Source organism: Puma concolor, chromosome B4 (assembly GCF_028749965.1).
Source record: "Puma concolor isolate L17-30 chromosome B4, mPumCon1.1.hap2, whole genome shotgun sequence".
In the NCBI taxonomy this organism is placed as follows: Eukaryota; Metazoa; Chordata; class Mammalia; order Carnivora; family Felidae; genus Puma; species Puma concolor.
Window position 1 is genome coordinate 127,489,577 of NC_141673.1, and position 25,330 is coordinate 127,514,906.

The 25,330-nt window shown below is 37.2% G+C and overlaps 1 protein-coding gene across 1 annotated transcript in view; it reads left to right on the forward strand.

Moving 5' to 3' along the window:
* CUBN (cubilin) overlaps window positions 1-25,330 on the forward strand; it is a 278,146-nt gene that overhangs the window by 61,647 nt on the left and 191,169 nt on the right. Inside the window, exons 22-27 of the mRNA XM_086714844.1 lie at window positions 105-235; window positions 16,324-16,516; window positions 18,085-18,245; window positions 18,656-18,837; window positions 19,824-19,980; window positions 22,541-22,728. Of these exons, the coding sequence (XP_086570970.1) occupies window positions 105-235; window positions 16,324-16,516; window positions 18,085-18,245; window positions 18,656-18,837; window positions 19,824-19,980; window positions 22,541-22,728 (1,012 nt within the window). The remainder of the gene's footprint in view (window positions 1-104; window positions 236-16,323; window positions 16,517-18,084; window positions 18,246-18,655; window positions 18,838-19,823; window positions 19,981-22,540; window positions 22,729-25,330) is intronic.

Consider the following 25,330-nt stretch of genomic DNA (forward strand, 5'->3'; position numbering starts at 1 on the left):
TAATAGGGGATACTATTTTATTTTTACATGTCCTAATATTTGGTACCTCATTTCAAGTATACTAAAAAAAATTTAAACCTCTGTTCCTTCTTGGTTTCGCACAGATATTGTGGAAGATCAGTCCCGCCCTCTCTTACCAGCAGTACCAATGCATTAATGCTTGTATTTGTGGCTGACTCTGACCTTGCATATGAAGGCTTTTTAATAAACTATGAAGCAATTGACGTGTCAGCAGGTAACAAAACAGCATCGTCTCCTTGGTACCAACTTGGTTCCTTACAAAATAGTACTATGAGAATACTTTATCTTTGAACCCATGGTGCACAATGAAAGCTGATGTAGAAAAGAGTGTGGTGACTCCAGTACCTTCCTTCTTAAAAATAATGATTAGACCAGAGTACCGTATCAGTGTTAAATTTTCTAATTATAATAATTGTACAGTGTTTTGTCAGAGAATGTTTTCCTTCTTAGGAACGATACATTGATGTTTTTAGAGGTAAAGACATTGCGTGTTTCCAAATTATTCTCAATTGGTTCAGATAATAAGGGAGTAAGTTGGAGAAAGAGACAGAGATAAAGCAATGAGGGCAAAATACAAATATGTAGTAAATCTAGGTGAGAGGAATTTGGGAGCTAGTTCTTAAATTTTCAAGCTTAAAGTTCTATCAAAATTAAAAATTATTTAAGAGACTAAATACGAATTTTAAGAAATTAGAGAAAGGGGGGTATCTGGGTGGTTCAGTCAGTTGGGCATCTGACTCTTGGTTTTGCCTCAGGTCATAATTTCCCACCCTGGGCTCCGTGATGACAGAATGGAGCCTGCTTGGGATTCTCTCTCTCCCTCCTTCTATCCGCCCCTCCCCAACTCATGTGCATGTGCTCTCTCTGTCTCCCTCTCAAAATAAATAATTAAAAAAAAAAAAACTTAGTAGAAAAAGAAATTAGAGAAAGGACAGCAGCACATAAGAATAAAAGACTACATGGGGCGCCTGGATGGCTCAGTCGGTTGAGCGCCGACTTCGGCTCAGGTCACGATCTCGCGGTCCGTGAGTTCGAGCCCCGCATCGGGCCCCTGTGCTGACAGCTCAGAGCCCGGAGCCTGTTTCAGATTATGTGTCTCCCTCTCGCTGACCCTCCCCCGTTCATGCTCTGTCTCTCTCTGTCTCAAAAATAAATAAACGTTAAAAAAAAAAATTAAAAAAAAAAAAAGAATAAAAGACTACAACATGAAACCCTATGGCAGGAAATGGAACATTTCTTAACAAAAATGTATTTCTAAATTTGACTTAATAAAAATGAACCTTTTTAGCATTTATCTCTTTTATTATTTTTCCTGTTATTTAATTCTCATCCTAACTTTGCTCTTTGCAAGTGCAGTGTGGGAAATAAACATCTTCTGCAAGCAGGGTCTTTGAGGTAGTTTGTAAACCAGAGATGCCCCCAGCCCCAAAAGCACAAGGAATTCATGAGGGTATCATGTTTTATTAGGCTCATGTTCCCACATGGGATGTGTGCCCTTTTAGAGAGTCTGGTCTTTGGCATCATATTTAGAAAGATATTTACTGGACAAAAATGCCATCCAGTGTAGCTCTAGAATATACATTTGGTGGCTGAGCTTCTCACACATCCCACAGCCTCTGAGCTGCCCCAACAGCATGATGTGATTCACTGATGTTCTTTTGAGAAAGTACTGGAAGCTTTTCCTGTGCAGGATATGCTCCCTGTAACATAGACTTGCCTCCAGAGATCTTTAGGTGCTTATCTTTTAAAATCCCCACCCTCATAAATAAATAAATGAATGAAAGAATAAATATTTTTTTTAAAAAACATTCACTCAGAATCCCTTCCCAATTTCTCAGTTATTTCTTTTCAGAGTGGCTGGCCACTATTCTGTATTCCATGCAAAACTGCTGTTCTCTGGTAGTTCAAGTTCTGTGTTTTGGTAGTATGGCTTTAGATTTCTCCAGAAACCTGAGTGTGAGTGAATCATACACCCTTCTGTCCTGAGGTCCCCTTTCTCGGAGACAGTTTATTATACAGCTCGAGAGCAGGGGAGTTGAATCCCCAGCAATTACAATAGGTTATGTTACGCAATTGATATATTCACTGGACTTTGTCCAAGGGTTTAACATCCATTGACCAAAATTGGCTTTTTAAGAAATTACAGGGTGCACACAATTTTCCATACGTCTGTAGTTTTATCTGTCTCATACATTTGGCCCAAACCACACTGAATATTAGGTTAGGATTGGGAGCAAGCCACTTGAATTCTTTGGGCCACAGTTTTCTCATCTGTAAAATTAAGGGATTGGATTTGATCATCTTTGTGATGTCTCCTGGCTGTAATCAACTGTGAACACAAGTCTAATTTGCTGCATGAATAAACTAGCTGTGTCTTAGATAACATACAATGCTGTTGGGGCCTCCTGAAAATACCATGGAAATCTTTGTAACGATATGCAAAGTAAGACATAGCCACACTTGCTTATAGGGTAACAGCAAGTGCAATAAGAACCAAGAGTGATCAAAATAATCTGGCAGGAAGGCTATTGAAGCTAGACCTTAATTTAAAAAAGGTTTTCAGAGAGATAAGAGACCAGTAAAATAAAAGAAAGTTGAGAAAAAGGGGGAAAAAAAGCAAACTGGAGAGGAAAAGAAACTAACAAAGAAAGACAACACAAGAAAAGAGATTTGACAAAATGAGAAAGGGACCCTGACATGGCAAACTCAAAAGACTCTTCGATCTGCCTCCCCGTGTGATAATCATTACTTTGGCGTCTGTTTGGCCCAGACAGGGCTGAAATCACAGACAAGGGAGTGTTTGCTTTCCGTCCTTCGCCAAGCCCGGCTGGCCCCTGTGCTCCTGCCTTTGACTGGATGAACTCATCGGTCTGACTAACACAGTCAGATATTCTAAACAGCAATCAGACCACGGACCCAGGAAGCCATATGGCAGACTCAACTTACCACTTTAGAGCCTGTCTCAGGTTCCCATACGGCAGAATGTGAGTGATTGGCTGTCGTGAATTGTTGAGGGTGGCCCCGCAGGACTGCTCAGAGAGGGGCTGGGCACAGGAGGCTGATGTGGGGCCCCTGCTGGTTAGCCAGTGGGCTCACCCTCCAGGCAGCCTGAGTCCCAGGGAGCTGCCCACCTGCAACTAGGAGGTGTTGGGATGCCTTCTTTTCAGTTGTCTGATTTGTTGTATTTACCGTAGAAGAAAACAGTATCAGGAAAAAGCATCAGTGGAGGCTTAATCACTGGCCCTCGTCCTATTTTATTTCTCTAGCCGAAGTTATTTTTGGAGCAATAATGACAATATTCGGCTGGTGATTTCTAGTTCACAGCAGGTGTGAGTTTCTCTGCTGAAGGCTTTCCTGTCTTTATCTGATAAAGGTTAAATTTCCTGACTTGAATCCAGTTACTTTTCCATCTGTATTTCATGCCACGGGGCTATGATGTCAGCCCCTAAATATGTGTTTGGAAGGAGAGGGATCAGTTTCTGGTTATTACTTTGACTCCCTCCCTCATCACTGTTTCTGCCTGCATCCAGATGTGCCTGGGAAGTACAAAGAAAAAAAGGAACAAGTAAAATGTTTATAGGTAGAAATTCTGAAGAATTTCTTAGTAGCTGATTGTGAGACTGTTTTAAATGTTTTGTTAAAGTACAAGATATGTGAATCTTGAAAGAATGTAGTTGATTAGCTAACTTTACTAATTTAAATTGCAATTTTATATTAGTATCTACTGCATATGCATTAATATAATCCTACCAAGAGGGGACAAGAGAAGAGACAAATGCACTTGATTCATTTTCTACTTTCACATTAGACAAAAACCCATATAACACTTATTCCAATGTTTTTCAAACACTAAAACATTCATGACTCATTAGTCAGTCATGAAATTTGCTCAAAGTATGGAATAGAAAAGAATAGACTAGAAAGTATCAGCTTATTATACAAAGTTTGGTGTTCCCTCATGAAATCTGTTTGTAATATCCGTGTGTGTGCACAATTAATGTAAATGTATTTTTGCATGTTTTTTTTTTTAGGTTTATTTATTTATTTTGAGAAAGAGAGAGAGCGACTGAGCAGGGGAGGGGCAGAGAGAGAAGAAGAAAGAGAGAATCCTGAGCAGGCTCCCCACTGTCAGTGCAGAACCCATTCAGGGCTTGAACTAACAAACTGTGAGATCATGATCTGAGTCGAAGTCAAGAGTCAGATGCTTAGCAGACTGAGCCATCCAGGGCCTCCAATGTAAATGTATTTTTTTTTTCTATGGTGTGTCTGAAAATTCCAAACACAAATCCACTTTAATTTCTTATTTTTAAATGAGAGAAAGTGAAGTCCTCTCAAGAATACACAGCGAGTGGGTTTAGAAGCCAAACCAAAAGAATCCAGTTCCAACATCCAATCCATTTGTCTTATCACATCCTGATTAGCTCTTAAAATGCTCTGGATGAACTGTGGATGGTGTGGCTGGTAGCATTCAGCTCAGAGAGGTATGGTAGGACTGTAATGACCTTTTAATATTTTCTGCAAAAAAAAAAAAAAAAAAAGGCAGGATTTTACAGTTGTCTGGGGAAATGGTCAGGAAGTATCAGAACCACATCAACATAGGATTAAAAGTGGGTTTTCCCAACCTCCTCTTTCCCAGTTCAGGGTTCCCATCCACCCCAAGGCAGATGTTTAAGGCTGTTTTTCATCAGTCACCCTGGAATGAGCCCAGAAGAGGCATATAAGAGTGAGAAGTTGAGAAGTGATCACCAAAAGGGCAAAAGAGGGTTTCTTCAGAAGAAATCAATAGTTCTATTTTCAAACTTCAGTCCAGTAGAGCAGTGTTCTCAAACTCTAGTGTTTATAAGAAACTTGGAGTGGGATTTTCTGGTTACAAATTCAGGTATCAGGGTCCCACCCCCCAACCCCCCACCCCCACCCCAGCACTTTGGTTCACATATGTCTAGGGTGGGTTTTCACCAATTCAGGTGGTTCTAATAAAACTTTGAAGTTCATCAGAGACTCTGGAAGTTAAGTCTTAGCACATAAGTTGCTACAGAGTTACAAGTGAGATGTAGTGGGAATTGGACTGGAACGGTCATGGCAGAAAGTACTTTCCACGATACAGAAAGGCTGATGGCGAAATCACGAGTCTTGGTTCTAGGCCAGCCTTGACACTGCTTTGGAGAAGTACCCAGTTCTCTTATTCTTTCCATCCACCTTGAATTCTGTGTTTTCTGCTATGAGATATTCAGATCTTTTCCCTCTGGGAAAGGTTTTTAGTAAGTCTATTGATCTTTTAAAGATTTAGTTTCTCATTGGTCACTGTGTGCTCATATTTTTGTATATACAGGTATCCCAGCCCTTTACAGCTCAGGGGATTTTTCTTAAGCTACTATGTTTCTTCATCCTTAGAATGAAGATGCTAAATGAAACATTTGTGATATTCCTAGTCTTCTGCGCACCTTAATGTCTAAATTGACATTTCCTGCGTGGAGGAACCAGGGATTGTTGGAGAGCACAGGATTTGGAAAGGGAGAACTGGGTTTGCATTTTATCTTTGTCATGTCTGAACTAAGTGGTGTTCAGAACTTGACCTCCAGGAGTCTCAGATCCCTTTTCTACACCTCTCTAAAAAGTGGACGTTGGGATGCCTGGCTGTTTCACATAGTTGGGGAAGGTTAACTGAGACATTCAGTGTGAAAATTACATAACAGCTGCAAAGCACCATGACTGTTCTTTGTTTAAAATAGAATTGCTGAGGCCCAAGTACAATTTCACAATAGCTGTGTTAGTGAGTTAACTTATACTCATATTCATTTAAACTAGTCACTTGTGAGTGAAAAGAAAAAGCCATGGCTGTGACCACCTAGGAGCAAATTGTAGCAAAATGTTAGATTTTGGTTAAGGAGGCTTCTTTTTTCTTCAGGAGAATGCGAACATGAATTTTTTCTTCCCTGAAGTCTTTACTTTGAAGAATGTTAACCAAATATGCCAATGGAAGCAGGTGAAGGTTCCTAGGCTGACTATTTATTTAGCACATATTGGGAAGGTCTAAGGTCATATGGATTCATGCAGACACAGAAGTCTCATAAATGATATCAGAAAGCACCATGTGTAGATTGATCCCTGATATAAATGGATAATCATAAGTTATTGCAAATGGCAAAGCAGGGAGGTGGTGGAGCAGTTACCCTTGATCTAGGGTCTCCCAAGGTAAACATGCTTCTGTCCACAAGATCAGTTCATCCTCTTCCTGTATCCCAGATCCTCTGGGGCTGAGGTCATCATTGCTTTGTGGATTGGAGGATTATCTATGTTTTGGATTTTCCTTTTTGATAACGAACCAAATGCTACGTTATTAAAACGTACTTGAAAATGCTTAGTGGAGGCAGAGATACATTTTTAGAAAAGTAGTTTTCTGATTTTGTAATGGTTCACAGAAGACATTTGTAGTGTTTTCTCTTTCCTTTCTTCACTGTTTTTGGTTGGTGTTGGTGTTGGTCAAAAAGAAAGATATGTGAGGTCTGTCGGTAGTGGTTTTTGATTTTCAGAGATGTGCTTTTCCATTGCTTGCTCAGTGGAAAACAGTTGATGGAAGAAATGTATTTTTTCTCCTTCATCTCTTTCTCAATGTGAGACCATGATAAAAAGCAAACTGCCATTGGATATGAGTTTTCCTTTGGTAACATGAGATATAAAGAACAGGCATTTTTATGTCTGCATTTTGTCCAGATATAATAAACATCAGGCAAAACATGAATTTCCTTCTGTGGAAATGTATCCAATTTTAACTATTTGTGCATTACTGCAAAGTGGAAGACAAAACCAAAGCCTAGCATTAAATATATCTCAGGATTAATATTATTCTAGAAAGAGACATTTATACAGTCAAGGGAAGAGAACACAAACGTTGTATAGACTTCAGTGTTAGGTAAGAGGAGTTACTAACCTCTCCAGAAATAGATAAGTTCAGAAAACCTTTGTTTTTTCTCACAAAATAAGACATGTGAATCTCATGAAGCTACAATCAAACTTTAATATTAAATACTCTATTTAATATTTATAGCAGATGTAACTTCAAAATATTTTTTTATTTCTCTATTTTAGTTTTATTTATTATTTATTGGATATCTGAATTATTTATTGGCTTTCCTTTCGAGAACTCAACCTGTCTTTGCATGGAACTTTCGAACTTTTAATAAAACATAGATTTTATTTCATAATTTCCTCAGGTAAAATTCTTCTGTAGTTTCAACAAATATGTATATGCATGTAATCACCACACCGTTCTAAATTTATAGAATAAATTTATCATTCCAGAAAGTATCCTGGTGTCCCTTTTTTTAAAAAAAAAATTTAACGTTACTTATTTTTGAGAGAGAGAGAGAGAGAGAGAGAGACAGAGCAAGCACACAAGCAGGGAAGGGGCAGAAAGAGAGGGAGAGAGAATCCCAAACAGGCTCTGCACGATCAGTGTGGGACCCAATATGGGGCTCAATCCCATGAACCATGAGATCATCACCTGACCCGAAATCAAGAGTTAGACACTTAACCCACTGAGCCACTCAGGCATCTCTTAAATTTTTTTACTCTTTATTTTAGTTAGTTAACATACAGTGCAATATTGGTTTCAGAAATAGAATTCAGTGGTTCATCACTTTCATACAACACCCAGTGCTCATCATAAGTGCCCTTCTTAATACCTATCACCTATCTAGCCCATCTCCTAACCATCTCCCTCCATCAACCCTCAGTTTGTTCCCTATCGTTAAGGGTCTTTTATGATTCGGTTCTCTTTCTTCTCTTTTTTTCTTGGTTTTCCCTTCCCATATGTTCAGCTGTTTTGTTTCTTAAATTCCACATGAGTGAAATCATATGATCTTTGTCTTTCTCTGATTGACTTATTTTGTTTAGCATAATGCATTCTAGCTCCCTCCACATCATTGCAAATGGCAAGATTTCGTGGGGGTTTTTTTGATGGCTGAGTAATACTCTATTGTATATATGTACCATATGTTCTTTATCCATTCGTCAATCGAGGGACGTTTGGGCTCTCTCCATACTTTGGCTATTGTTGATACTGCGGCTATAAACATTGGGGTGCATGTACCCTTTTGAATTGTATTTTTGTATCCTTTGGGTAAATACCTAGTAGTGCAATTGCTGGATCATAGGGTAGTTCTATTTTCAGTTTTTTGAGGAACTGCCATACTGTTCCAGAGTGGCTGCACCAGTTTGCAGTCCTTCCAGCAGTGCAAGAGGGTTCCTCCTTCTCTGCAGCTTCACCAACACCTGTTGTTTCTTGTGTTAATGTGAGCCATTCTGACAGGTGTGAGGTGGTATCTCATCGTGGTTTTGATTTGTATTTCCCTAGTGATGAGTGATGTGGAGCATCTTTTCATGCATCTGTTAGCCATTTGATCTATCCTTCTCCATGCTCCACCTCAACAACTGCAGATCTGGTTCTTATCCCTATGGATTCGTTTTTTCTGTTCAAAAGCAAATACCTGGCTTCTTCATGAGCATAATGCTTCTGAAATCTGTTCATGTTGTTCTATTTATGAATGGTTCTTTTTGTTTTACTGCTGAATTGCCTTCCATTGTATAGATATATCATAATGTGATTATCCATTCACTTACTTTTGGATAGTTGGATTGTTTCCAGTTTTTAACTCTTATGAAAAAACCTGCTGTGAACTTTGATGTACAGGTTTTTTTGTGGACTTACATCATCAGTTCTCTTAGATAAAATACCTAAAAGTAGAATTTCTGGATCATATGATAATTCTATGTTTAATTTTATGAAAAACTATCAGGCTTTTTTCCCAAAGGGATTATACCATTTTTATATTCTCACCTGCAACAAATGAGAATTACACTTTCTCCGCATCTTTACCAGCACTTGGTATTTTGAATCTTTTCATTTTTAACCTCTACTCGTTGTATAGTAGTGCCTCGTTGTTGTTTTAATTTGCATGTCTCTGATGACTGATAGTGCTGAGGACCTTTTCACATACTTACTGACAATTTATATATCTTCTTTTATGAAGTGTCCATTATATAGTTCTGTTCACTTTTGTTTGTATTATTTGCCTTATTTTGTCTTATGCTATCTATTCTGCATATAACTATGTCCCTTGTCAGATTAATGCATTGCAAATGCATTGCAGCCAGCCTTTTACTTTTCTTAATGGTATTTTGGAGGGTAGCAGTGTATTATGTCCTTTTACCCTTTTATGGTCAGTGTTTTTTGTATATTGTCTAAGAAATCTGTGCCTCCGAAAGTAGTGAGGATTTTCTTTTCTTATGCATTCTTTTACAAGTTTTATAGTTTGAAGTTTCACATTTATGTTTATGATCCATTTTGAGTTAATTTTTCTATGCCATGTGAATTATGTGTCTAAGGGAATGAATCATGTTTAATTGTTCAAATACTACTTATTGTAAAGATTCTCCTTTTTTGCACTAAATTGCCTTTGCATTGTTGTTGCAAATTAATTGTGCATGGATGTTTGGGTCTGCTTCTGGAATCTCTCTTCTCCCATAGGACACTATATTACAATATTTATGTAATATAAGAGTGTATCTTAAAAGCAGGAAGTATAAGTTCTCCAGATTTTTCAAAATTGTTTTGGTTATCCTAGATCCTTTACATTTCCATATACATCTTAGAATCAGCTTTCCCTTATTTACTTAAAAAAAAAACCACACCAAACCAAAATAAAACTTTTTGGGAATTTGATGGAGGTTATATTGAATTTATAGATAAATAAGGGACAAAGAGCATCTTAAATAGAGTGTTCCAATCCATAAACATATTTTACTTCTCCATTTACTCAAATATTTTTAAATTTCCTTCAGCATTGCTTTAAAGTTTGCACTATAGTTTTTTTTCATATTTCTATTAAACTTATTATCAAGTACCTTATGTTTTTTATGTTATTATAATTGATATTTTAATTTTATTTTCAATTTGTCTCATATCTGCCATTTAAACTGATTTTTCTAGGGGCACCTGAGTGGCTCAGTCGGTAAAGCGTCCGACTTCAGCTCAGGTCACGATCTCGCGGTCCGTGAGTTCGAGCCCCGCGTCGGGCTCTGGGCTGATGGCTCAAAGCCTGGAGCCTGCTTCCAATTCTGTGTCTCCCTCTCTCTCTGCCCCTCCCCCGTTCATGCTCTGTCTCTCTCTGTCTCAAAAATAAATAAAACGTTAAAAAAAATGTTTAAACTGATTTTTCTATATTTACCCTGTATCCTGTAACCTTATTAAATTCAGTTATTAGTTCTAGTACATTTTAATAGATTACTTAGTATATTTCACATAGATGGTCATATCTGTGAATAAGAACAGCTATATTTTTTCCTTTTCATTCCCTCTCTTTCTCTTTCTCTCTCTTTCTCTGTCCCTCTCTGCCTTCTTGCAATGGCTAGGGACTTCCACCTAATGTTGAATGGAAAAGATGAGAATGAACATATTGTCCTTGTTCTTAATCTTAACAGGAAGGCATTTAGTCCTTTATTACTTAAGTATCACGTTAGCTTTGGGTTTTTCATAGATGCCCTTCTTCTTTTGCTACTAATTTTTCTTTTTTGTTTACAGAATATTTTTCATATTCCATTTTATTTCCTTCACTGGATTTTTAATTATACCTCTTTTTTGTGTGTTTGCTCAGAGGCTAACAAAATACTTTGTTAGCTTATTGGTAAGTCTCCTTAGAGTAAATATGCTGCTACTTCACACTGCACACTTTATATTTTATAACTGACACTGTATTTCACACACATCTCTCTTTATAAATGTAATAACCTTACAACAGTAGAATTCTATCTGCCCTCTTCTTTATGCTATTTTAGTTGTATCTTTAATTCTACTTACATTATAAACTCCACCTTACTATTGTTTTTGCTTTACATGATTAGTTTTCTTTTAAAGAAATCAGAGAAGAAGAGCAGTCTTTCCATTTATCCAATTGTTTGCCATTTCTGGTGTTATTCATTCCTTCTTCTAGATATATGTTTACCTTTGGTGTCATTTTCCTTTGGCATGACAGACATTGTTAGTATCATGTAGTATAGGACTTCTAGGGGTGAATGTTCTCAGCTTCTGTTTGTCTAAAGATGTCTTTTTTGCATTCCCATTTTGAAAATACTTTTTTGGGGATAATTAAATGTTTTTTTTTCTGTCAACACTGTAAAAATGTATTCCATATTCTTCTTGCCTCCATTGTTTCTAATTAGAATCCAGCTACTATTCATATCATGGTTTTTCTGTATCTAGTGTGTCATTTTTCCTCTAACTCCTTTATTTTTCTTGTATTTGTTTTTCAATGGTTTAATGTACCTGAGTGTGATTTTCTTTTATTTATCTTGCTTAGGATTGACTAACCTCCTTGTAGCTAATAGCTAATTTGATTTTTTAAATCAAATTTGGGAGAATTTTAGCCTATGTGTGTGTGTGTGTGTGTGTGTGTGTGTGTGTGTATGTAATTTTATATATTTTATATTTATATATTTTATATATATATATATATATATATATATATATATATATATATAATTTATTTATTTATTTATTTATTTATTTTACTATTTTCATCCTATTCTCCTTCTGGGTCTCTGATTATATGTGTGCTAGACTCTTTGGTATTTTTTCCTAGGTTTTTGAGAATCTGTTTTTTGCACATTTTTTCTTTTTTTTCTTTCAGATTAAACAGTTTCTATTGGTATACCTTCAAGTTTAATGACACTTTTTCTTCTACTTCAAAGTTTCTATTAAGCTCATACATGCATTTTTAAATTTCAGTTAGTTTACTCTTTTTAAAATTTCAATATAGAAGCGCCTGGGTGGCTCAGTTCATGAAGTGTCTGAATTCAGCTCAGCTCATAATCTCATAGCTTGTGAGTTTGAGCCCCACATCAGGCTCTGTGCTTTGGATTCTGTGTCTCCCTCTCTCTCTGTCCCTTCCCAGCTCACGCTCTGTCTCAAAAATAAACACAGGGGCGCCTGGGTGGCGCAGTCGGTTAAGCGTCCGACTTCAGCCAGGTCACGATCTCGCGGTCCGTGAGTTCGAGCCCCGCATCAGGCTCTGGGCTGATGGCTCAGAGCCTGGAGCCTGTTTCCGATTCTGTGTCTCCCTCTCTCTCTCTGCCCCTCCCCCGTTCATGCTCTGTCTCTCTCTGTCCCAAAAATAAATAAATGTTGAAAAAAAAAATTAAAAAAAAATAAAAATAAACACAAAAACATTTTTTTTAATTAAAAAAATTTTAAAAATCAATATAGTTAACATACAGTGTTATATTAGTTTCAGGTTAGTATATTTTTAAGTTATAGAATTTCTATATGATTCTTTATTAATAGTTTCCTTTGTATTGCCAAGATTCCCTATCTATTTACCATTGAGGCTATATTTTTCTTTAAGGCTTTGAACATTTTTCTAGTAGTTGCATTAAAATTTTTGTCTGCTAATATAATTATCTGGGCCGTCTTCAAGTCACAAGATTGCACTTTTTTCTTGACCATGATTTCTATTACTCTGTTTATTTGTATTAGTGGCAGGTTTTGAGTTTTATACTGGATATGGTGAATGATATGAAGACTCTGGATTCTCTTCTCTTTCTCTGAAGTTTACGTCGGTTCAATATTTAGCTGATTATCTTGTACTTGTGTAGATTTGTATTTTTTTTTTTTTTTTTGTTAAGGTGTATTTGTGAAAAATACCTAGGTATTTCCTAATCCCTTCAAACTAGGTAGGTCTCAAGCTCTAAGTTTTATCACTCCTGCAGTTCTTGTTAAGACTTAAACATTGATAGGAAAGCCTTACTGTTGGTCATGGTCTTTATTTCTAAGGTGTGGCCTTTCTTGTGTCTCAACTGGGTGCCTGGCATGTAAATGAGGGGATTCTGATGGTGGGAGAACTCAGTAGTCTCCCATGGAGCATTGCCTGTCCTGTAGCTTCCAGCCTATTAGCAGCTACCCTCTAGCATGGCTTTTGAAGTCTCACCTCATGTCTGCCCAGCCCAGGCTCACGCAAGAATTCATAAGGGACTTTACACAGATGTCTGGTCCTCCTCTCTGTATAGTTCTTCCTTGCTGGAATATGTCCCTGCAGTTCCAGCTCCTTTGACAACCCTAAATTCTGATCCCTGCTTCCTCAGCTCAGCGGAACTGTCATTGACTACTTGGACTTCAGCAAACTGCTGGGATCAGAAAATTCCACACAGGTAAAGAGTCGAGGAAATAGAGTCCCACCTCCTTTGTGCCAAGGATCACAATCTTGAACTGCCCATTGCCCAGTGCCTTGTATATTTTGCCCAGTTTCACAGTTTTTATGGAGAGGGGCTAGTTTAGTACTAGTTTATTTGTCATGGCTGGAAGCAGAGATGTCTATAGTTTAGACTGAATAAACATTATAAAATATTAAAGAATCTCAGCCTACCCAGGAGAGGGGATAGGAAGGAGGTAAGAAAAGTGGAGGGAGTAAAAGGAAGGAGGTAGAGAGAATGGGAAGAAATTAGATACTTGTCCTATCCTCTCAGTTTTCAATACATTACATAATATAATTTTAACAAATATGTTTTAGATATGGGCCAGATAATGTAGTAAGTGGTAGTTAATAATTGCTAATAATTGCTCCAAACATAGTGGAGGAAATGTACTCACATAAAACAATTACAATGTGATATTTCGGGGGCTCCAATTGCTATTTGCCTAAAGGTTTATTGAGCACAAGGAAATTAATTCTGCTCGACTTGGAAAAATTTCACAGAGGTGGTGGTATTGGACTTGGCTTTAAATGATACGTGAGCTTATTTGTCTAGTGGCATGTTGCGGTCGAACGGGAAGTTGTTAGATAAAGACTTTCAAACAAAGTAAACAGTGTGAGGACCATTTCATAAGGGATTGTGTTTACTTTTGTGCCAGCAAAAGAAAAGAAACTTAATGAATAAATCAGAATTTCAGTCTGAAATGAAAAACAACCGATTGTGCCACAATAGATACTTTCATATGGACAAAGGTACAGGGAAATTATGCATCGTTACTTCTCAAATATTTGTTGAATTGGCTCCTTTACATGAGATTCTGGTTATATAAACCATTCTCCTGCAGACTAATTGCAAGTTGCACTAGAAATATTCAATACAATTGTATTTCCCTTCTGGGAGCAGAGTGGGTAAGGAAGGAACATTATCTCTAAGAACAGTTGACAAACAGACTTGCTCTAGACGCTCACTTGACTGGCTAAAGCTGTGTGAATGTGGGGGTGGTCAACGAGTCTCCTGGTTCTGTCAGCTCAGGGAGACCGGGTCATAACCTTCATTTAATGTCCATTTGATCCATGAATTTTTATCTCAGTAATATTCATTCCGAATATGAAATACTTAATATGCCATTTCTACAACCCCGTTCACTCTCTGCCCCTCTTTTTCCTCCCCCCCCTGCTTTCTTCTTGCCTTTTCCCTCCCTTCCTCCCTCCCTCCCTTCCTTCCTCCCTTCCTGCCTTCCTGCCTTCCTTGATCTTTGAAGAGATATTTCTTGGCAGACTATAGAAAAACATAAAAGTATACAATATTCACCTTTGAAGTTAAATATCACTTTCAAATTTTTTTTCAATAAAGTAAAGCCTTGTTTGCTTGCTATTTAAAAAAGAGTACACCATGGGCACCTGGGTGGCTCAGTCGGTTAAGCGTCTGACTCGTGATTTTGGCTCAGGTCATGGTCGCAAGGTTTGTGAGTTTTTGAGCCTCCCACCAGGCTCTGCACTGGTAGTGGGATTCTTTCTCTTCCCCTCTCTCTGCTCCTCCCCCTTCTCTCTCTCAGAAATAAATAAATAAACGTTTTAAAATAGAGGAAGCCAATTATTTGATGAGTGCCTCTTACTTTGAACATTATACATAGGTAGTGGAACCTGTACTATTTTCTGTGCGTCCTGCTGTCAATGCTAGTGGCTCCTTGCCTCTTTTCTGAGTGTGATCATCCAGAGCAAATGGGGGAAATTCTACATCAAAACATCCTCCTTTTCTTTCTTTTTTTTTTTTTTTTTACTTATAATGAAGTATAATAGTTCATTCTCCCTCAACACCTTTTAGGAGGCTTGTGTCTACTCCTGGACCTTAGATTTATGTTATTACTAGATACAATCAAAGATACAGTACATTAAAAATGTATTGAAACAAGATTTTCTTTTTTCTTTTTTTTTTTTTTTAACTTTTTTAACATTTATTCATTGTTGGGAGAAACACAGTGGGAGTAGGGGATGGGGTCAAAGAGAGAGGGAGACGCAGAATCCGAAGCAGGCCCCAAGCTCTGAGCTGTCAGCGCAGAGCCCGACGCGGGGCTCCAGCTCACCGAAGGCGAGATCACAACCTGAGCTGAAGTCAGGCGCTTGTCCCACTGAGCCATCCAGGCTCCCGCAAACAAGATTTTCTTTAGAAAATATCTCAGATTTGAAGGACACAGGAGATTGAGCGGGTTGGTTAGTAAATATGGAGTCTGATGGACAGAATGAGTAAAGTTAAAACTCTTAAAGTAGAAGCTAATATTTACTTGCAATATAAAATTGTCCAAGTACCAGATTAATGTTTTATATGAATGATCTGATTTATTCCTCATCATTTACGCTCTACTTTCATACACTTTTCTGAATTATTTTGCAACATAATGATCACTACCATTTATTGAGTTACATACCAAGTGCCAAGCCCCTTCATTGCATTATCTCTAACCCTTACATGTACAGACAAAGACACTTACCATCCCCATTTGAGAGATGAGGCTCACAGAGATGCAGTAATTTGCTCATGGTTGCACAGCATGTCAGTGTTTGAACTAGGCATTGATTCAAGGTCCGTCTGATTCCTGACACTTACCTTCTATTCTTCACGTGGCAGAGGTGCTGCTTTGTCATTTGTCATAAATGCATGCTTGGTGAAAACCATTTTAAAGGAAGGTTAGGAAAAGGAGAACAGAGCTGAGCTATTTCTAGGTCCCCTCTAGGATTTCCATGGTGCAGCCTAAATGTTTAATGTTTATGGTAATGTGCATTGATTAATAGATTATAACACCTCCAAGATCTAGAAAGGTATGATATATGTAACAGTTTCCACTACATGGCTTACATTTGCTATTAATAATTGTTTTTGCCTTTGAGATTAAAAAAAAAAAAAACTTTGTTTTGAAAGGAAATCGTTCGTTAGCATTCTAGAATGGCCTATTGAAAATCAAGCCCCTTGGCACAAATTAATGAAGTGTGTGTTAGTGAATGTCTTATAAATGTAGCATGATGTTTTCTGTTTTCTCTCTTATGCTCTTGTTTCTTTTCACAGCATGCATGACAGACTATACAGAAGAATCTGGGACTTTTACTTCTCCAAACTTCCCCAATAATTACCCCAACAACTGGAAATGCATTTATAGGATCACGGTGGAAACCAGCCAACAGATTGCATTGCACTTTACAAACTTCTCCTTGGAGGAGGCCATTGGTGGAGAGTGCATAGCAGATTTTGTGGAAATCAGGTAAGCACCTTTATTTTATCACCTTTTCCCTTATTTGTTTTCATTCATGGTCTTTCCTGGAAAAGTTAAGGAAAATGCATGGAAATTCTCTGTAAAGCTCCCTGTTGTGCTCTTTCTTGCAAGATATAAAGTTTGTCGTGTGGAGCCCGACTTCACAGAAGAAAAACAGAAAATTGCCTAAGATTCAGTGGTTATCTTGAAGTGATTATTTTATGCGGAATATTTGAAAATAAACTCTAGATTTTATTTGGGCAGAGTAAACAGATGTACTACTCCTCTGAAATTAGATGCTTGCAATTATTGAATACCTACTTTCTTTTTTCCTTTCTTTTTTATTTTTTTAAACAGGCATTAAAAAAAATGGTTTTAATGTTTACTTATTTTTGAGAGGGGGGAAGGGGCAGAGAGAGAGAGAGAGACAGAGACAGAGGATCCGAAGTAGATTGTACACTAAGAGTGGAGAGCCCATGTGGGGCTTGAACTCCCCGACTGTGGATGTGACCTGAGCCAAAGTCAGACCCCTCACTGACGGAGCTACCAAGGTGTCCCGGAATACCTACTTTTTTTATGGAAAATCAATTTAGAATTTAAGGCTGTTTTTTGTCCATTTGGTATAATTATATCCAAAAAAATGATGATAAGATAAGAAACGTAACGTTTTCACCAAGTTTTTTGTGTTCAAATAATAAAAGTCTAGGTTTGTGAATTTCAGCGTGAGAACTTTTTTCTTTAATGCTTTGGTATTTAGGGAGAATGAATTTAAAAAGTTATATTTGCAGTAAAGGTAAGTTGACCTGTATATTGCCATCTATGCAGATCATTTTACATAGAAATAAATTAGGCTTTGTACACACACAATTTGGTGTGTATTTATTTCAGATTTTTATTTGACCTTTCAAAAGCCTAGAGTATTATACTTTTATAATAAACTTTATTCTATAATGTGAGGTATGGTACTAAAATAAATCAGAGTTGTATCATATCATGGCAAAATAACGTAATTTTCTTGATTTACAATAACTAATCATTAGATTTGAATGTTGAGTGAGTCCTTTTTTTTATGCTTGAAAAAGCTACAGATTACAAAGTAGATTTAAGACCCTAAAAGTCCTTGGGGAAGAACTATTTTCAAAATGTTGCTAAATATGTCAAATACAACATTAAATTTGAAAAAATTCAAGTTAGAAGACAAACATTTAAGTTTTCTCTGTAAAATGAAGCAACATTTGTTTATACTGTTAATAATTATGGTCTCTTCATCCCATGTTCTCTGACACATTTACCAGATGCTTCATTTGAGAGAGAGAAGATTAAACTCTTCCTCTCAGCTTGAGATTGGTTATATAAAATGTTGTGCAAACCATAAATGATGTTCTTTATTAAGCTACTCAAATGTTTTTAATCAGGTGAAAAATTGAAAACTTGAAATTGTGATTTAGAGTATTTTTAAGAAAAGTGGACTGACCTAAACTGATCTGTTTGCAGTCTCAAAGTTCAAATAATAGTAAATGTTTATACAGTAATATTATCAGTGATGAGTAAATGACCGCATCTGTGTCTTGCCCCAGAGATGGAGGCAGTGAAAGTTCACCACCCCTGGGAAAATACTGTGGCTCAAATCCACCTCCAAGAATCATCTCTCATAGTAACAAACTATGGTTAAAATTTAAGAGTGACTTCTTTGGCTCAGCATCTGGATTCTCAGCTTACTGGGATGGATCATTAACAGGTAAATGGCAAAGAGCTGTCTTTTATTGGAGAGTCCAGTCTGACTGGTTTCTTGATTCTTAGACTGCCATGCTCTTATCCATTTTTTTTTCTAGCTATATTTTATCATTCCTGTTTATACTAAACTTAAACACTGAAAATATTCCTGAATAACAGCGCTGTTTGGGTTTTGATGTTGAGGACAAAGTAAGGGGAAATATCCTTGTTTTGTGGTATATTACCTCAAGCTGGTGGTCTTGGTTAACAGAAGGAAAGGACATTGACTGGGGCTAGCTACTCTTTGGTGATGCAGTCTTGTTTTGCGACCTGGTTAAAAGGAGAGTAACAGTAGCCCCAGTTGGATATAGACAGGAAGATTCCATTTTACCATAAAGAAGAAGAAATGTGTCACCTGGTCTCTTTCTCCTGTAGGTTGTGGGGGCAATCTCACCACCCCCACTGGCATGTTCATATCTCCCAACTACCCGATGCCCTACTACCACAGCTCCGAATGCTATTGGTGGTTGAAATCGAGCCACGGCAGCCCATTTGAGCTGGAATTTGAAGACTTTCACTTGGAGTACCACCCAAACTGCACTTTAGATTATCTGGCCGTATGTATAAAGTTCAGTTGTTTCCTTCACTGCTCCCATCTCACCCACACACATAAATGCATTTATTTTTATCTTTGAAATTCGGGAAAGGAGAACATTTAAAATATCCACATAAAAAACTTAGAAGAAATAAAAAGAAAATTTGATGAAAATGGCAGCCCTCTGAATATGGCATGTATTACTGAATAGCTTGTAAGTATTTAAAATATATTGAATATGAACTGTTAAGAGATGGTTAAAATCTCCCCAGAGGGGTTATGAGCTCTATCATGATTATTACCTATGTAATTTATATACATGCACTGAAAATTAGCAATGTAGAGGACTATACTGGTAATTGGAGAAGGTACTTGATGTCATCAAGGTGGGACTTTTTATAGTAGCAGCAACTGACCCTTGTCCATTAAAAAAAAATCTGAATAAAAAAATGCACTAGAATGTCACAAATTATGAACTATGAAATAAAAAAGCAAGGAGAACTACTGATAACAGCTATGGTCTCAAAAATAGGTGTTAGTCTTTCATTTTTAATCTCCAGATTTCAGCCTGGGTTCCCATCCTTCCCTCCATACACAGCCCTGGCTAAGTGGCTCAAGTTCATGGTCCAAGTTTATAGACATTTAAATAGAATTTTTAAAGAAAAAGAGGTTAGAGTGGGAGAGAGCCAAAGCATAAGAGACTCTTAAAAACTGAGAACAAACTGAGGGTTGATGGGGGGTGGGAGGGAGGGGAGGGTGGGTGATGGGTATTGAGGAGGGCACCTTTTGGGATGAGCACTGGGTGTTGTATGGAAACCAATTTGACAATAAATTTCATATATTGAAAAAAAAATAGAAAAAAAAGATATTGTGATTCAGGGCTATTCTTGTGTTCTGTCATGTATTTCTTGTATTTTTATGTATTTCTTCCCCACTTTTTAAGAGGTAGAGTCTTTTAGATGATGTTTATAGCCACGGTCATCTGACATTTAAAATGTTTCATTAAAGGTATATGATGGCTCAAGTACCAGTTCTCATTTGCTCAGTCAGCTTTGTGGGGATGAAACACCGCCTCTCATCCGTTCTAGTGGAGACAGCATGTTTTTAAAACTCAGAACAGATGAAGGTCAACAAGGAGGTGGCTTCCTGGCCAAATACCGGCAGAGTAAGTATGTAGACTGGCTGGCTAGTGCCCGTAGTGGGTCTTCAATTTCCTGATAATGAAACAGACTGAAATAAGTATAACCCATTGGATTGAGCAATTGAAATAAATCTTTGCTCCTTATGAGAAAGATTTAATTCTATTTGAGAGAAAAATGCTTAGCATTAAATTTAATGCCATAAACAAAAGCACGTGGTAAGCTCTAGAAAATAGAGTATTTAATATGCCGGGAGAGTTGCCATTCAGTTAAAGATCAGTGTAACAGGTTAACGGCTAATGGGTTTTCATTTGTATCAAACATTACAGTCTTCTAATTAGACATTCCACTGCACATAGCATCTCCCACACTTTTGGGTTTTTTTTTTGTTTGTTTTTTGTTTTTGTTTGTTTGTTTGTTTTTGGTTTTTCTTTTGATCTTGTACATCAAAAGTTACCGTAATTTTTATTAAGGGAAACTACAGTTCTTGTAAGTCATATGGAGAATAAGCACATTCTTTCCCGTGGAAAAATCCAGTCATTGTAGAGATGCCATTTTAAAATCTACTTTCCTGTGAGGCAACATGGTAGAATTAAAGGAATATTGCACAAAGAATCGAGGACCCCAGGGGTTTGTCCCTGGCCCCTGACCCCTGAGAAGGTCACTTTTCCATGGGGTTCTATGATTTCTTCTCTTAAAAAAGGAAATTAAATAAGGCCATTATGAAATCTCCCTTCTAGGTCTAGAATTTAATACATTCTAATGTTAGTTTCAAAATGAACATTTAAGAAAAGTTTCCTTGAATTGTTATTTAATAAACACTTTACTTGTGCATTTGAAAGCACAGTACCTTGCCCCACTAAACCTAAATGTATCCATATTTTGACACAGTTACCTAAAAATAGAATTGAAAGTCTTGAGATACAATATCCCTTTGAATTAGTTGAAGGCATATTAATGTTTGACCTTGACTAGGTGTGATTTTGAAAATATTCACATTCACCTACATTTGGGGTTAGGCTGAATTCTATATAGTTTTGAAAACTGAGTTTTAATGATGAAAACCTTTATTCTGCAGAAATCCATCAAGTATATGAAAAACTCTCCTAAATTTTCTCAGGGATGCATTTTTTTGGTTGAGCATATAATCATTTCTCTAATTTTATTATTGCTGTGCTAATTTGTTTCTTGCTTATAGTCAGATTGTTTATTAAGGATTCCTCCCTTTTATTCCCCTGATATTTTATTTTCCCTCATAATTTCAGAACACTGAAGGAGTCACTCAGTGCAGGTGGGATATATGTCCTTAAAGGCAAAAATCAGAGCTAACCAGTGACGTTTTCTGTAAAATTTGCCATTTGAAATTGGAGGTTTGCAGACAGAATAATTTCTGAGCACAGAGAGCAGCCATATGGCTTAGGCGAGTATATTTTCCTGTGCCCTGACTTGTAGTCACTGAGCAACACGATACCTCTGTGCTGCATAGCTGTAACTTCTCCCAGGCATCAAAACCCACAAAATTATTACTTAGAATTCCTTTGTGGACAAAAAGGTCACCTAAAGAGAAATAGCCTGAGTATTCCCTTGCTCCAGCAAAGGACTATTCTGAGGAGACACAAATGTATACTTTTCCATACCATAGTTTATCAACGCTGTCCTAGTCACCTGTCAGAAAAAGTATAGTAGCAGAAATGCATCTATGAACCACCTTTTTCAGAGACCATTTTTTCAATATAATGTTTATCCTCTCATTCTCTTTTATCACACATCATGGAGATAATATGGAAAAGGCTTAGGAAAAGGCATGTATATGCCTTGTTCAGGTCATTAATTTGGGCTGAATTTGGCACTGACTCCGGGGACCAGCCACCCCTAGAGGTACCTAGTACAGTTTTGGTGGAAAACTCAGCTGAGGAAAATACCAGCTTTTGGTATTTTCAAAATGGAAGCCTTTTTTTCAGAACTTAAGATGTTCATTTCTTCTTCCAATCCTTTACATTGCCTCTATTCGTTCTGGACTTCCTGATGACTCACCAGAGGAATAAGGGAGCCTTTATTGTGAATTTCATGCTGACTTCTGAATGTTCAACAAAGCCATGTTGTTGTCCGTTTTTAGCACTCACATAGAACTTTGTGTTTTTAAACCGTTGAATTTAAAGGTCAGGATTTCTGTTCTTTCAAACGTTAAAGTTAGAAAAACAGAAGCATAGAATATTTAATACACTTCTGTAAACAAATCAGACTGCACCCTGAGTAGTGCTGAGCTATCCTGGTTTTCACCGGTTCACAGGAACTGGATGCCTCTTTATGGGAATCGATGATTTTCATGGCACTTTAAACTTTCTGAGTTCACTTAAGTATTGTTTCTCATCTTTTCTAAATGGAGACTCAACTGTAAAACGCTGTACTATGTATACAGACACACATATATACATTTGCATACACATTTGCATAACATACAAATATAAAATATATAAACTATATACTTTAATCTAGATCTTTTCCTAAAGGAAAATCTTACACATCTTGGGGCAATTATGAAAGACATGATAGTGGTTCTTAATAATCATGGGTGTTTTTTTTCAGCCTGTGAGAACGTGGTAATTGTGAACCGATCCTATGGCCTCTTAGAGAGTATACATTATCCAAATCCCTATTCTGACAATCAGCGTTGTAACTGGACCATCCAAGCGACAGCGGGCAACACGGTGAATTATACATTTTTAGCATTTGAGTTGGAAACTCACACAAACTGCTCCACAGACTACTTAGAGGTATGTATTCTGAACCTAAATAAGTTACTGCATTTTCAGATTCAGGTAGGCAAGCCAAACTATTGTGCTTCATAGAACTGAATCTCCAACCCTGCCCTACACATCTGTGATATGCCAACCACCCCTGGTATTTGAGCAGGTATATTTTGTGTCACTTTCACTGCATCATATTAATACTAAGGATATTTAATCCACTAAATTATATACACAAAGGATTATCTATGTTTTTAGGTTTCAACGTAACTTCTGGACTGACTGACCTCATGTTATTTAAATAATCCCAGACGTAAAAGAATAACTTCTATTTTTTGTTACTTTTGTTCCCTATAAACAGGAGATCAGAAAATGTTTGGGTGCCATGGCTTTATTTAATAACGAATTTGCCCGATAACTAGAAATCATGGTTTGATTCTTGTTTTTATTTTTAAGCTTCAGTTCATTTTTCTTTTGGTAAAACAGAAATTTCTATTTGTTACAATAATGACCACCTGTGGCATTTATTCAACTCTGTATACAATGCTATTCAGTGAAACTTGCTTGAAAATGAGCCAACCCAAAATATCAGGTAATCTGCTGTTTTTACAATAAGATGTTTTATTTATAAAAGATTTTTTGCTGATTTGCATATGTGGCTTTTTAGGGCTACGGATTGAAACGTTAGGGACCTACTTGTTTTACTTTATTAATGTAACTATGCATTCGTATATAAAATTTTATGGCTTATAAACTATTATATTAATTTAGAAATTATCGTTTCTGCTTTTACACTTCGTAAAACAATTTGGAGCCACTGACATATATTTTGACATCAAGTTTTCATCATTAATAAAATCCCTTTTGAGCCCATCTAAAATACCATCATTATATTCATCGACATTGTGTATAATACTTTTGAATCACATATGAGGTTTTCACTAAAAATCTTTTCTTGAGTGACAAGTACTCACTCTGCTGACATTATGAAATTCCCCTCATTCCCTCTGTGCCAGCTAGTGACTTAGTGGGTTTCTGGGTTTTTTTTTAAGCTTATTTATTTATTTTGAGAGAGAAAGGGAGAGAGAGGGAGAGAACACCCGAGAGGAGCAGAGAGAGTGAAAGAGAGAGAATCCCACATAGATTCTGCACAGTCAGCACGGAGCCTGACACAAGGCTCGCACCCATAAACCGTGAGCTCTTGACCTTTTCGAGGTCTTGCTTACAAAGACTTCCAACCCTCAGCACTTGTAACTTTAAGGACATAGTCTTAGGAAAACTTCATCCTTGTAAAAGTTTCTTAACCTTCTTTTCACCAGTTCTTTAAAAAAATTAGCACTGATTGAGGCTGTTTGAGGTTAACATAACTTTTCCAAATAGCCCCTTTGTTTTTCAAAACAGATAGTTTTGAAATCGCAGCCATGGTGCTTACCCATAAGAAAGTTATATTTACTAGTATTCAAAGGAAGTATGATATAACATCAAACTTACAAACATGAACTTGGCAATGGTTTTAAAGTCATCTTTCTTCATCTAGTGTTCAGATGGTCTTCACAGGCTTAATAACGGCATGGCTGTCCCACTCCATTTACCTGGAGTAGCCATCCTTTTATTTTCTTCACGTGGTAAGATCTTGTGCATTCTGTAGAGAAAATGGAAATTTGCTCGCAAAGCCCCTTGCTCATACTTCAAACACAGCAATTTACCTTACCACATTTTTACCAGTTGTGATGGTGCCCACATGTTCTACTGGACTATGAGCTTTTTGAAGGTGTGAGCCGTCTTCTACTGAATTTGTGACCCAGGCGTTGATTATGGAGTTGGGGTCCTATAGGAATCCAGTGAGCTCACTATAACTTGAATATCACTGCCATATATTAGCATCAGCCTGACGATAGCTATTAATTAATGGGAAAGGACTGAATTCCAAACTGAACTTTTTGTCCAATTCCTACACATTCACTGCAGTTCTACTACTTTGAGCACAAAGCAAAAGAGAAGTCATGGTCTTGGAGAGCGCTGTGTGCATAAGCACATGTTAGGCACCATAGCACTGATTTGATAAAAGTACAATGGAGGAAGCTGCCGGGGGGGCGGGTGGGGGAGCTTCCGACCTGGACCTTAAAGGAAGCTTTAGAAGAAAGAATGGGGAGAAAATGAGATGAAATGTTTCCAGGGACTGGACTCCACCTCTTCGGGCTTACTTGAAGATGGAAAGGTAACAGAAAGGCCCATCAGATAATTTTTGGAAGTGTTTGAAAACTGTCAACCAAAAAATACCTCTTCCAACAACCACAGAGCCACTAATTAAAGGCCCTTCATCGATGACGTGAGAGATATGCCATTTATCTTGTGCAACATTCATGGTGAAAGCAGCAAAAGTACAGAATGAGAACCAAAAGCTCAGCACAGGCTTCCAAAGAATGACAGTGTTGCCAGAGGGAGGAGATTTTTTTCCGCTTCTGTAAGCCAAGGGGCAAGGTCAGAGCTATTGCTACAATGGCTGGTCTATGATGAAAATTTTAAAAGCACAAATAACCACTTAAGAAGAGAAAAGCCACAAACACAAAATCTAGTTTCCATTAATTTAATAACTTGTAGTTAAAGGGTTTTTCAAGTAACTGAGCCA